Source organism: Puma concolor, chromosome A1 (assembly GCF_028749965.1).
Source record: "Puma concolor isolate L17-30 chromosome A1, mPumCon1.1.hap2, whole genome shotgun sequence".
Classification (NCBI taxonomy): Eukaryota; Metazoa; Chordata; class Mammalia; order Carnivora; family Felidae; genus Puma; species Puma concolor.
In genome coordinates this window covers 190,579,977-190,592,992 of record NC_141667.1, presented here as the reverse complement: position 1 = coordinate 190,592,992, position 13,016 = coordinate 190,579,977, and the positions used below count along the sequence as shown (strand labels likewise).

Below are 13,016 nucleotides of genomic sequence, written 5' to 3'. Positions count from 1 at the left end.
ACATAACTTCTTTTCTCCCCTCAATTTATGATTTAATAATCGTAAGTTTCTTGGTTGTATTACTAGAAAAATATGCTGTCCAAAGTTAAAGCAATACGATGAACACATTTAAAAACAACACTTAAAATATTTAAGAAAAGCTGTACCCATTTTCAGTGACTACTTGTACAGGTTCTACTTGTTAACTGAGCTTCTTTCATGTTAAAAATATAGTTTAGTTACTTTTTTGTTGATAAAGAAAAATAAAATGTTTGAAACCCAACGCATCTGCAAAACAACTTTCCAAATGCTATCCAAACCAATTAAAACATACTAACAGAAAATTTAGTAATATTATTATACAAACAATGCAAAAACTTTCTGTTCAAAATGTATTACCAAGTGTTTCTTTACAAATTACCTCATCAATGAAAGTGATAGTTCCATTGACTTTTACTATGCCTATCTGCTCACTCTGAAGGGAAGGGTGGCTACGGATACGGAGTCCTGCACTGTCCTTGGCCACAAATTTTCGAACCTGGGAAAGGCAAAGACAGACACTTGAGATAGAAAACCATAGAACAGAGATCTTATAAGTACTAAGAAAATTAAACAGGTTTGAAAGTATTATAATTCAGAGAAAGTTTCCAAAATTATTTGTAGTTGCTTTCTCTGTGCAAGTTAACACTGGCTTATTTATAATGAAAGAATTTTAGAAGTATTAAAACGTACATATTTATAATTTCCTTTCTAAACTTTGAAGACATATGATAAAAAAGAGAAAAGAGCAATAGTTTTCCTTTTAGAAAGGTATGATACAAATTCTATTCCTAGTGTTACCTTTTTATTTTATTTTTTTTAAATTTTTTTTTTTTTCAACGTTTATTTATTTTTGGGACAGAGAGAGACAGAGCATGAACGGGGGAGGGGCAGAGAGAGAGGGAGACACAGAATCGGAAACAGGCTCCAGGCTCTGAGCCATCAGCCCAGAGCCCGACGCGGGGCTCGAACTCACGGACCGCGAGATCGTGACCTGGCTGAAGTCGGACGCTTAACCGACTGCGCCACCCAGGCGCCCCCCTAGTGTTACCTTTTTAATAAGGAGTTTACCCCAATCCCTATATTTACTTTTTTAGATGTTGGGAAATTATTTTTTTCTTTTAACAGTATAGGATACTTTCCTTATAAACTTTATGCACTTAATTTCAGTAAACTTTTTGTTAATCGTATACTGTCAATAACAGAAAGTACACAAGGCCTATAAATTACTATGGCATTATACAAAGAAGCCTAAAGTACAGGTCCTATAATTTAGAAATGATTAGAATTATCACAAAATACTCTTCAAATTTATTTAGGGATATTTAATATTCAAAAACTGAAGTCAACTAAAATATTAGATGTTTGATGACCACCTTGAAGCATCAATGAAGAAAATTAGTAAATCACTCTCTAATCGATTCAGGTTCTAATTTTATTCTATCCTAACCTTATTTGGTTGAGGTTCAGTCTTTGGTTTGACCAGCTGAGTTCCTGGTGGTATCATCCCTTTTGGGGGGTCTTTTACTTTAACTTCTAGGCCAGCATCTGTAAGAATAGAAAGATAATTGTAACATTTGTGAATACAAGGGAGAGAGGATCCTTAAACCTAACCTTGTGTACATTCACAAATGATGTTTTTATAATTTTTTAAGCTTATTTATTTATTATTATTGACAGAGAGAGAGAGAGAGAGAGAGAGAGAGAGAGAGAGAGAGTAAGCACAAGCAGGGGAGGCACAGAGAGAAAGGGAGACACAGAATCTGAAGCAGGCTCCAGGTTGTCAGCTGTCAGCACAGAGCCCAATGTGGGGCTCGAACCCACAGACCATGAGATCATGACCTGAGCTGAAGTCAGACACTCAACTGACTGAGCCACCCAGGTGCCCCCAGACTATTTTTATTTAAGTTTATTTATTTTGAGACAGAGAGAGAGAAAGAGAGAGAACAGAGGAGGGGCAGAGAGAGAGGGAGAGAATCTCAAGCAGGCTCCATACCATCAACACAGAACCTGATGAGGGGCTTCATCTCAAGAACTGATCTTAAAAACCATGAGATCATAACTGAGATGAAATCAAGAGTCGGACGCTCAACTGATTGAGTCACCCAGGCGCCCCCAACAGACAATTTCAAACAAATAAAATAAGTATCAAAATACTGTCTTTTTAAGGTGATTGATATTTAAAAGGTTAAAAAAAAAACAAAAGCTAAGAAACACTCTTAACTATAGAGATCATACTGATGGTTACCAGAGGGGAGGTGGGTAGGAGTATTGGTTAAATATGTGATGGGGACTAAGGAATGCACCTGTTGTGATGAGCACTGGGTGCCGTATGGAAGTGCTCAATCACCATACTGTACACCTGAAACTAGTATTACACTGTATGTTAACTAACTGGAATTCAAATAAAAACAAAAAAAATCAACAACACAAAAACAGGTGCTGGTGAGGATGTGGAGAAAGGGAACTGTCTTACACTGTTGGTGGGAGTGCAAACTGGTGCAGCTAGGCTGGAGGAAAGTATGGAACTGCTTCAAATAGTTAAAAATTAGAACTATCCTACGATCCAACAATTGTACTACTAGGTATTTTCCCAAAGAATAAAAAAAATTCTAATTCACAGGGATACAGGCACCTCAACGTTTACAGCAGCATTATCTACAACAGCCAAATTATGGAAATGGGCCAAGTGTCCATCGATTGATAAATGGATAAAGAAGACGTGGTATACATGTATACATATACATACATACACACACAATGGAGTATTACTCAGCTCTAAAACAGAATGAAATCTTGCCATGTGCAACAGCATGGATGGAGCTAGAGAGTATTACGGAAGTAAAATAAGTCAAAGACAAATACCACATGATTTCACTCTTATGTGAAACAAATGAGCAAAGTGTAAAAAGAGAGAGAGAGGCAGCCCAAGAAACAGATTCTAACTATAGAGAACAAACTGATGTTTCTCAGAGGGGACATGGGTAGGATGGGTTAAACAGGTGATGGGGATTAAGGAGTGCACTTGTGATGAACACCGCATGTTCTCTAGATAAGTCCACCTGAAACTAAATTATACTGTGTTAGTTAATAAAACTTAAAAACTTTAAATAAAACTTAAAAAAAAAAAAAAGGAAATATTTGAAAAGGGGCCTTAACATTCCAAATGAGTCTCTCAGAAGTTCAAGGAAAAGACAAAGGGTTCCTATTCTTTATCTGGAACATATGAAATGATACTGAAAAAAATAAAAAGAAAAGAAGAAACCCTTGTGAGATTAAGTGTTATCTTACAACATCAGATCACTGCACCAGATCACCATATCAAATTACAACATCAGTACTACTTCATCATCTACACCAATCACCATTCTGACCAGCAGGCGGCACAGCACGGTGGTTAATAGCTGGGGTTCTCATGTTATACTGTCTTGGTTGTTCCCATATCTGCCGCTAACTGTCTGACTTTCTGTGCCTGTTTTCATCTATAAAACGAGAATGAGAAGAGCACCTCTCTCACTGAGGTACTGTAAGAATGAAAGAATTTAAAATATGCACACACATAAGGTGTGCATAAAACAGTGCTAGAAATATATTAACTGCTTGATAAATACTAGTTATTAATATCACTGTTACTCTAATGAATTATTATCTATCCTTGCTTATGGTCAAGCAAGTCTCAGTCTACTGAGTTTGGTCACCTTGGGGAGAGAGCTGAGTTTGTAAGGTAGGAAAGAAAATGGGTGATGCTAAGTAAATATGAATCTTTTTCTTCAGTTTCATTTCAAAAAACAAATAAAAGTGGATTTTTCTTATCTACTGTGCATCAGCTTTCTTCACCCCACCATTACTGAAGATGAAGACACTCTTGACTCCCTTCACTTTTGAATTCTTGTAATTGGTACCTCTCGCATGTCACTACTTATATTCTACTTCATCTGATTTTGTTTGCCCATTCTATCTTGCAATCATCAGTAAGTTGTTAAGCCTCAATAGGAATGGTCTTACCTAGAACAATGTTTTGCTTAGAATCAACTAAAGTTTGCCAAACTAAAAGCTTTATGGATATGTTGAAATAAAGGAGAGTGCAGCAAAGACTGAAGATAAAGGTCTCTGGAACAGTACAGGTGAATTTGATATATCTGATTCCATATAGTTACATTAATATATATTCTACACAGTTATATCAACATAACGTATCTCTTTACCTTCACTATAAAAACAAACTACTTAAACCAGAGTTCCCCAAGGGTATTTTGGTGGAATGTTAATCAGTAATTGCTTTTATCTCTACCTTGACTCCCTCTTCCTTACATGCAAAGGGTCTCAGGAAAAGGGTTAAACAAAGTTAGACAAGATTGTTAATTTCAGGGCACTTTAGAATCCCTGTTAATGTGGATTATGTGTGAACTGTATGAATATCTAAGATGAGAGTTTTAGGTTTTCTAAATCTACCTCATTATAGAAGCCCTTTTACTTTTTTTTTTTTTTTTTTTAATTTAATTCTGAGAGAGAGAAAGGGAGAGAGAGTGCATGAGAGCGAGCAAGTAGGGTAGGGGCAGAGAGAGACAGAGACGGAGACAGAATCCCAAGCAGGCCCTACACTACCAGCGTGGAGCCTGATGCAGGGCTCAAACTCACAAACCGTGAGGTCATGACCTGAGCTGAAGTCAGAGGCTTAAAAGACTGAACCACCCAGGAGCCCCAGAAGCCCTTTTTCTTGAAAAACATCAGGAAAGAGTATTATAAGGAATTCACATTGATAAACATTTATTAGAGCTTTCTTGTTTTGCTGTTGTCCTATTATATGAATAGTTTAAAGAAAAGTAAATGATTAATGCTGAAAGGAAAAGAAATATACTTTTCAAAGTTAGTGGTGGATAAAGAAAATTCATCCATTCAATAAATATTTATTGAGCAGCCACTGTGTGCCAGGCACTGAACTAGATTGGGAGATACAAGGATGAATGAGATGGTTTCTGCTCTAAGCCAGGCAAGGAAGACAGACCATGAGGGGGAGATGAGGTATTCACATGGTTATAAATTTAGCATCATAAAGATCATACCTGACCAATCACATTAGAGAATGGAGGGGGGAGTCATGAGAGCTATATTGATACTATAAATTATTAGAAAATTTTGAAATGTTATGAAGGTACTAATTAAGTACTCATTGTAAATGAGGAAATGAAGCCCCAAATAAGTAATGAAAACTGTCCATATCTATGATACAAGTTAAGGAGAAAATTAGAAAGACAATTCTGTCTAGTTGTTTGCAGTAAGTAACCATAACTTAAAAAAAAAAAAAAAAAAAAAGAATACCTATTTCAATGCCATCAATGGTCACATGAATAGTGTAGAGTCCAATAGCCCCTGGAGTCCAATTTGCACAATAAGTGCCATCGTTATTGACACGGATCAGCATATTCTCACTGGGTCTGAAAAGAAATAAGATGGATATTGGAAAATTTACTTTTGGTTAAACAGCTGACAACATCATTAACGTAATTTCTAATGGTAGTATTTACGATGAATGTCAATCCTATTGCCCTGCGATAGTATGTTTTCCTACCCTCCAAAATGACTGAATTTCATTTTTTCTTTCTCTCCTCAAGCCTCCATCACCCTTCTTCCTTCCTCTCAGATGATCATGACCTTATCATTTTTCACTGAGAAACAGAAGCAGTTAGATACAACTCCAAAGTTGCTCTCAGATTAATAAACCTACTTTCTATTTCTCTATCTTCTCTCCTGTTATCATGCAAGAAGTGCCCTAGGTCTTGTTCGAAGCCACCCCTTCATTTGTGCTGTGAATCTCATTCCATCAACACTTCCATGCTATAATTACCTTTCTCTCTCTCACTCATCATCAATTTCTCCCACTTTCCTGAATCATTTCTATTTCCATCTCATTTCTATACAAACTTCAGAATCTTCCATCTTAAACACTACCTTAAACATCCCTTGATATATGGGACCTAATAAGGTCTCATGTCTCTTTTCCCATTTATTTCAAACTCATCTAAAGAACTGTCTACAATCACCCTCTCCATTTCCTCATTTCCAATTGTCTCCCAAAACTTATCCTGATTAGGCCTTTGTTCCCACCACTTCAATGCAACTGCTCATTGTCAGTCACCAATGACCCCAAATCTAATGGTCGTTTCTTTATCCTCAGCAATCTCTCAGTAGCATTTGACAGCTGAAATCTACTTTCTTGAAATATATTTGTTTTGCTTCCACAACATTCTCCTCACTGGCCACTGTTTCTTAGTGTTTGGCTGGCTCTCTCACTTCTGACCACCGCTTTTAACTTAAGGAATGTCCAAGGATTTGGGTCTAGTTCTTTTTTTCTTTCAATAGCATCTTTCTAGTTGATCATTCATCCAGTCCTCAGCTTTATTTTATTTTTTTTAAATTTTTTTTAACGTTTATTTATTTTTGAGACAGAGAGACAGAGCATGAACGGGGGAGGGGCAGAGAGAGAGGGAGACACAGAATCGGAAACAGGCTCCAGGCTCTGAGCCATCAGCCCAGAGCCCGACGCGGGGCTCGAACTTCCGGACCGTGAGATCGTGACCTGAGCTGAAGTCGGATGCTTAACCGACTGAGCCACCCAGGCGCCCCCAGTCCTCAGCTTTAAACACCATCTCAATATAGATGACTCTGAATTTTATTTCTCCTCTGAATTTTAAACTGAAATATCTCCACTTAGATAACCAAGAGGCATCTTGGCATCTCAACTTTAACATATCCAAAGAACTCTTATTTCTTACTCGCACAGCACCCAACAAAAGAGAGCAAAAAAACACCTGCTCATTTCGGACTCTTTGGTCTTCATAAAAATCATGATACTCTATACCAGAGATCAGTAACATTTTCTGTAATATTTTAGTCTGTTGTGCCAAACAGTCTTTGTCACACTATTTAACTCCACCACTGTAGCGTGAAAAGCAGCCAAAGACAGTATATAAGCTAATGAGTAAGGCTATTTTCTAACCTAACTTTCTTTACAAAAACAGGCCTAATACGGTCTGCAGACCAAAGTCGGACAGCTCCCATACTGCTATACTGCTATATATTCTATACTACTGCTGAAGCTGAAGAAATCTATAATCACTCTGGATCTTCTCTTTCTTTCACTTCCTATTTCCTTTCTGACAGCAAGGCTATCGGCTTCATCTTCTAAGTATATCCCAAATCCATCCACTCTTCATTTCCACTTCTAACTCCCACCCACCCCTAGTCCAAGCCACCTAACAGTGTCTAACTCATCTCTCTGTTCCCACTCCTGCTCCCCTGTAATTCATTCTCCAAAGAGTAGCCAGAATGATTTTTTAAAAACTATAAATCACAGTGTCTCATTCTCCTGCTTAAAACCCACCAAATTAATCCACACAGAAGAAAAGTGAAACTCTTTAACACAGCCTACCAGTCCCTATATAACAAGGCCATCACCTAGCTCTCTGACCTCATCCTCAACCATTTTTCTTCTTGCTCACTATTCTCCTGCTCCACTCTCCTTCTGTTCCTCAAACACATCTAGCTCTGTCCACCCTCGATTTCCTCTACCTAGAATGAACTTCCTCCAAATCTTAACATGGCCAACTACCATCCAGCTCTGCAATCAAAAACCACCTCCTCAAATAGGCCTTTGTTGTCACCCAATACTTCTGGTGCCCTGCCCCATCCCCATCACTCTCCATCAAATAAATTTACTTATTATTCCTATTTTGTTTACTTATTTATAGTTTGTTTCTCCACAGGAATATAAATGTAATAAGAACGAGTACCTTGTCTATTTTGTTCATAAAAGTATCCCAGAGCCTGTTATCAGTGCCTTTCACGAAGTGGATGCTTAACAATATTGCTGAATAAATAATTCATTGACTTAGACAGGAGACTATTTTAGTTAGGTTTAAAATGTCAAATGTATATGAAAACCTATTTATTGGCAAATGGCCAGTTTTTTCTTATTTAACATGCAGTACATCTATACAGCTCATATTTATTTTATAAAAATCACCTGCTTTCACTATATGGACATTTTGTAAGTAAAATTAAGCCAAAGACAAAATGCTACTTTCCTTTTTCTAGACCAAGATATGTTCTCAAAACTTGGCTATTTTTATAGAAAACTTTCTAGATTGTGCATTAAAACTATTTTTAATACATATTAGAATAAAGTCATAGTAACCTGTTAATTTCTTATAAGTCATGTGATATGTGATATAATAGAAACATATAAGTATTTTTTTCAGGTTCACCTTGGAGCTTTTTCTAAGTTTTATGGTACAACCTATCTAATAATTCTTTCAAGGCATCCATTTTAAAAAGTACTTCTAACAAGCAAATAAAACAGCAAGTCAAAAAATCTGCTTAAATATGGAGTTAAAATTACTCAGAGGCTGAAAAATTAAGACCTCATAACTGAAAATACAACTACAACATACACTGAAATTGCTCTGTGACTCATTAGGTGAAGGAGAGAAGAAAAAAATGGAAAAACAAACTAACCAACTCTAAACAAGCCAATATATATATTTTTAGATACTAATTATTCTTTCTGTAATACCTTACTATTATTTACCATATTGGCAGTATTAGAACTGGAGATAAATACATTCTATTTGCAAATCTACACTTTATAAAATCTGGGGTAAATCTACTGGAAATTTAAAAATGATATAAAATATCTATTATGGAAAATAAAGTTGGAATGCAGGATGATTTTAGTTGCAAGCAGTTGACAATATACATCTTGGCTATGTGTTACAAAAATGGTCCTTACCTTTTAGGAGTTGGTGATGCAAAACGCAGTTCTTCAAATGAGTAATTTTCATAAACCTTTAAGAAAGAGACCAATAAGAATCCAGGGAGGTAAATAAATCCATCAAGACCAATAACGCATTAGAAATATTCTTTAAAAAAAAAAGTTTATTGGGGCGTCTGGGTGGCTCAGTCGGTTAAGCGTCCGACTTCAGCTCAGGTCATGATTTTGCGGTCCGTGAGTTCGAGGCCCGCGTCGGGCTCTGTGCTGACAGCTCAGAGCCTGGAGCCTGTTTCCGATTCTGTGTCTCCCTCTCTCTCTGACCCTCCCCTATTCATGTTCTGTCTCTCTCTGTCTCAAAAATAAATAAACGCTAAAAAAAAATTAAAAAAAAAAGGTTTATTTATTTTGAGAGAGAGATAGAGAGAGAAAGAACATGCACATGCGCATGTGGGGGAGGGGTGGAGACAGAATCCCAAGCAGACTTTGTACTGTCAACCCAGAACCCAACACAGGGCTCAATCTCACCACTGTGAGATTATAAACTGAGCTGAAATCAAGAGTTGGACACTTAACCAACTAAGCCATCACAGGCTCCCTTCATTAGAAACATTCTTGGAGTGCCTGGGTGGCTCAGTCACTGGGCATCTGATTTAGGCCTCAGGTCATGATCTCGCGGACCGTGAGTTTGAGCCCTGGGTCCGGCTCTGTGCTGACAGCTGGAAGCCTGGAGCCTGCTTCAGATTCTGTGTCTCTCTCTGCCCCTCCCCCCTGTTGTTCTCTGTCTCTGTCTCTCTCTTTCAAAAATAAAATAAAAACATTAAAAAAAAAGAAACATTCTTATGATAGTGATAAAACATTCAATAAATGGTGCTGAGACACCTGGTTGTCCATATAGAAGAAAAAGAAAAAAATCGATTACCTGCATCACATCATTTACAAAAATAAATTCTAGGCATGTTAAAGACCTGAATGTAACAAACAAACCATCAACAAATTAAGAGGGGAAAAAAAAAAAAGATATTATCTTTTGAGTACATTAAAATTTTAGCTTTCTCCCAAACACACACTATAAATAAAGGGCAAGGATATGAGAGGACGGGAGAAGGGGATTTGTAACTGATATAACCAAAACGGGATATGAATCCATAATATACAGATTGGTGCAACTGGACCTGTAGAACAATCTGTTTCTTAATAAAAATAACAAAAGTCTGGAAGAAATTATCGTGAAATACAAAGACAAAAATGGGCTGTAGGTACCTGAAACTTGTCACATTATTCCCAGTATTTTTGTACCCCTGTAACATTGCCAAATTAACCATTATCTTTCAAGGTTCAGGTAACGTTCTGCAACGGTTCATTCACTTGTAACTTCTACTGTACTTACAGTAAAGAGAGGCACACCCACACCAGTCACAAATCTCCATCCTTCATCCCACCCTTTCTCTTTTCATAGTGTGATTTAGAAAAGATCTAGTTGCTTTCACTTACTACAAAGTTACAAATGAGAAATATGCCCTTACGGTTAGGTCCAACAGGAAAACCCAGGGTTCCAGATTCCCAGCACAATGTTTTCTGCTCTACCACTTTCCCTCAAAATACACATTATACATTTAATAATCAAAGAACAGATCATATTTCATTTCTCCATCCTCCACAATATTTGGCTGACTATTGAGTGGCACACAGTGTGTGTGAATGGCTAATAGAAGAAAATCCCTTTCTTGGAACACACACTGCTGTCTCCAAAAGACAGTGTGGGAATGATTTTCTATAAATGTTCTAACCTTAGGCGACTGAGAACAGTCTTGCAATACTGAATCTGGTTCTGGTAACTGGACTTTCAAAATAAATTATACAAACTGAATCATGTTCACAGGAAACTAAAGAAATGATTGGGAGGTAAGGGAACCAGAAAATAAATCCCTTAAATAAAAATGGAAAATGGATGAGAATGTTTATCTTTGAATTCTTTAAGTCAGTGGACAACTAACTCATCCAAGACTCCAGCTTTTTAGCTCCCTTGTTTCTTCAACCTCAACAAGCTTCACTTCAACTCTCCTTAAGCCACTCACACCAAATGTCATAGACCTGTGAGATTCCATAGAATTGTTCTCTGAATCAAAACAAAATGGCTGCTCACAGTTTCTGCCTCAGTGACCCTTAGTTTATCTATTCTTAGACTACCAGTCCTTCTCACACCAACTCCTTCTCTCTGGATCTTCCTTTCCAAACAAATTAGGTTCCACTGTCCTTTCTGTAACCACTATCTGCTGAACTCCCTTCTCTCACTATTCATTTGTGGAGCTCCCTGACAAAACTTTAATGCAGAATCAATCCAACTGATTACCTTATCCATGTTCATATGACACACACTGCATTGTTCATACATGATCTTTAGTTTCATCTGATTCTTCAAGGATGGCCGATAAATCTTTCCTTATCAGTTCTCTTTTATTCTCCACAATGACCATTTCATTTTTCCCTCTGTTTCAAAATCCTGACCCTAACATTCATCACTCCTATCTCCAACATATAATTACTATCTTAAATAATTCTTTTGGTTACATAACCTACAAATTAACTAGCATCTGTATAAATTACTTTCTCTTCCCTCTCCTGGTAAGGTGCAAGAGGCAATGCTATTTAAGGCCCACCCCTCCTCTGGAGCTCTAGACCCTATTTTCGTCTCTCTTGGACTATCTTCCTGGTTTCCTTCCTCTTGACTGTCTTCTCATCAGCATTAAAACATCTAAGCCTTTCTCTATTCATCCCAAATTCTAAAGCCTTCACTCAATTCTATTTCCTCTGTTTCTTTTTATAACCTAACATCTTGAAAGACCTGATCTATACTTGTTTGTCTTTACTTTCATTCCTCTGCATCTATAAACTCACAAACCTACCATGCCTCTAAAACTGCTCTGACGAGATCATTGATGAATTCAATGCTGCTAGATCCTTTTCAAAACTTCACTTCTGCAGCAAAACACTGTCAATTCTTCCCAAACTGCTCTTTACTTTCAAGACATGCCATAAGGTAGTTGGGGGAAGAAGTCAGGAAAATCAAACATGGATTGGGACTTACTGCCATTTGTGTGACCCTGAACAAGTTACTAAATCTCTCTCTGTGCTTCAGTTTCCACACATGTAAATGGGAACAAAAACAGTAACTTATAGGGCTGTTGTGAGGATTATATGAGTTACCGTATGGAAAGTGGTAGGAAAAGCGGCAAAAGTATACACTGGCCCTAGCTTGATGTCTTATCTCTTTGGCTAATATTCTTATCAATGTGTTTTTTTTTTCTTTTTCTTTCCTTTTTTTCCCCTTTAACCTGTCTTGTAAATCAATGTTTCTCAAAAGTGTAGGTTTTGATTTGAATCACTCTGCACATTTTGTTTAATATGAAAATTCTTGAGCTTCTCTCTAGACCTACTGAATCTAAATCTTCAGATTACTGGAAAATCTCCTTTTTAAATAAGTATTCCAGATGATTCTAATGTACCCCCCAAAATTTGAGAATCACCAATACTGGTGTTTATCCAGATCCTGTCCTGGAACTTCTCCCTTCACTCACCATGGAAGATAGATATCATTTACTTCTACGATATCATGAGTAATCAGTGCTAATTACTCTCAAGTTCTTTTCTTGAGGTCAGACTATAATCACTTTAGGTTTGCACAACCAACTTCCTTTTACATATCTTTGCATGGATATTTCAGAGTTATCCAAAACCCAGCACATTCAAAACTATTACCTTCCTCAACCAAAACCTGCTCCTCCTCCAGCATTATCAATCTTACTATGTAAGGTCAAACTGGAACTTCATCTTTTAATTCTTCCTTCCCTTTACTCCATTCCCTTCAGCCACCAAGTCCTACTGATACTAAATATCTTTTGAATCTATTCTCACTAAATCAAGGGATTAGCACATCATACCACATTACGTCAACAGTCTCCTAAAGAGACTCAAACCTAACCATGCCTTATGATTATTTGTCCAATTATTCTCCATATTCGATCATGACCTTTATGAAACACAAATCTAACCGTGACATTGCTCTAACTGAAAGGGTTCAATGGCTCACCACTGGTCTCTGTTACTGGCAAAATTCCTAACTCCTATTTTAACTAATGTACAACTTGCTAATTTAGTCTAACATTACCCCTAAAGAGAACTAAAAAAGCTGCACCAAATATTTAAAATATCTGTCTAAGGGCATCAAAGA

At 37.0% G+C, this 13,016-nt stretch overlaps 1 protein-coding gene across 16 annotated transcripts in view; it reads right to left on the bottom strand.

Annotated features, from left to right (window-relative positions):
- Nucleotides 1-13,016, bottom strand: part of MYCBP2 (MYC binding protein 2) — a 293,673-nt gene that overhangs the window by 83,756 nt on the left and 196,901 nt on the right. For all 16 annotated transcript variants that reach the window (XM_086709934.1, XM_086709939.1, XM_086709855.1 and 13 more), the window contains 4 exons: nt 8,807-8,862; nt 5,338-5,453; nt 1,469-1,566; nt 401-517 (listed from right to left, as the gene is read on the bottom strand). In XM_086709934.1, the coding sequence (XP_086566060.1) occupies nt 401-517; nt 1,469-1,566; nt 5,338-5,453; nt 8,807-8,862 (387 nt within the window). The remainder of the gene's footprint in view (nt 1-400; nt 518-1,468; nt 1,567-5,337; nt 5,454-8,806; nt 8,863-13,016) is intronic.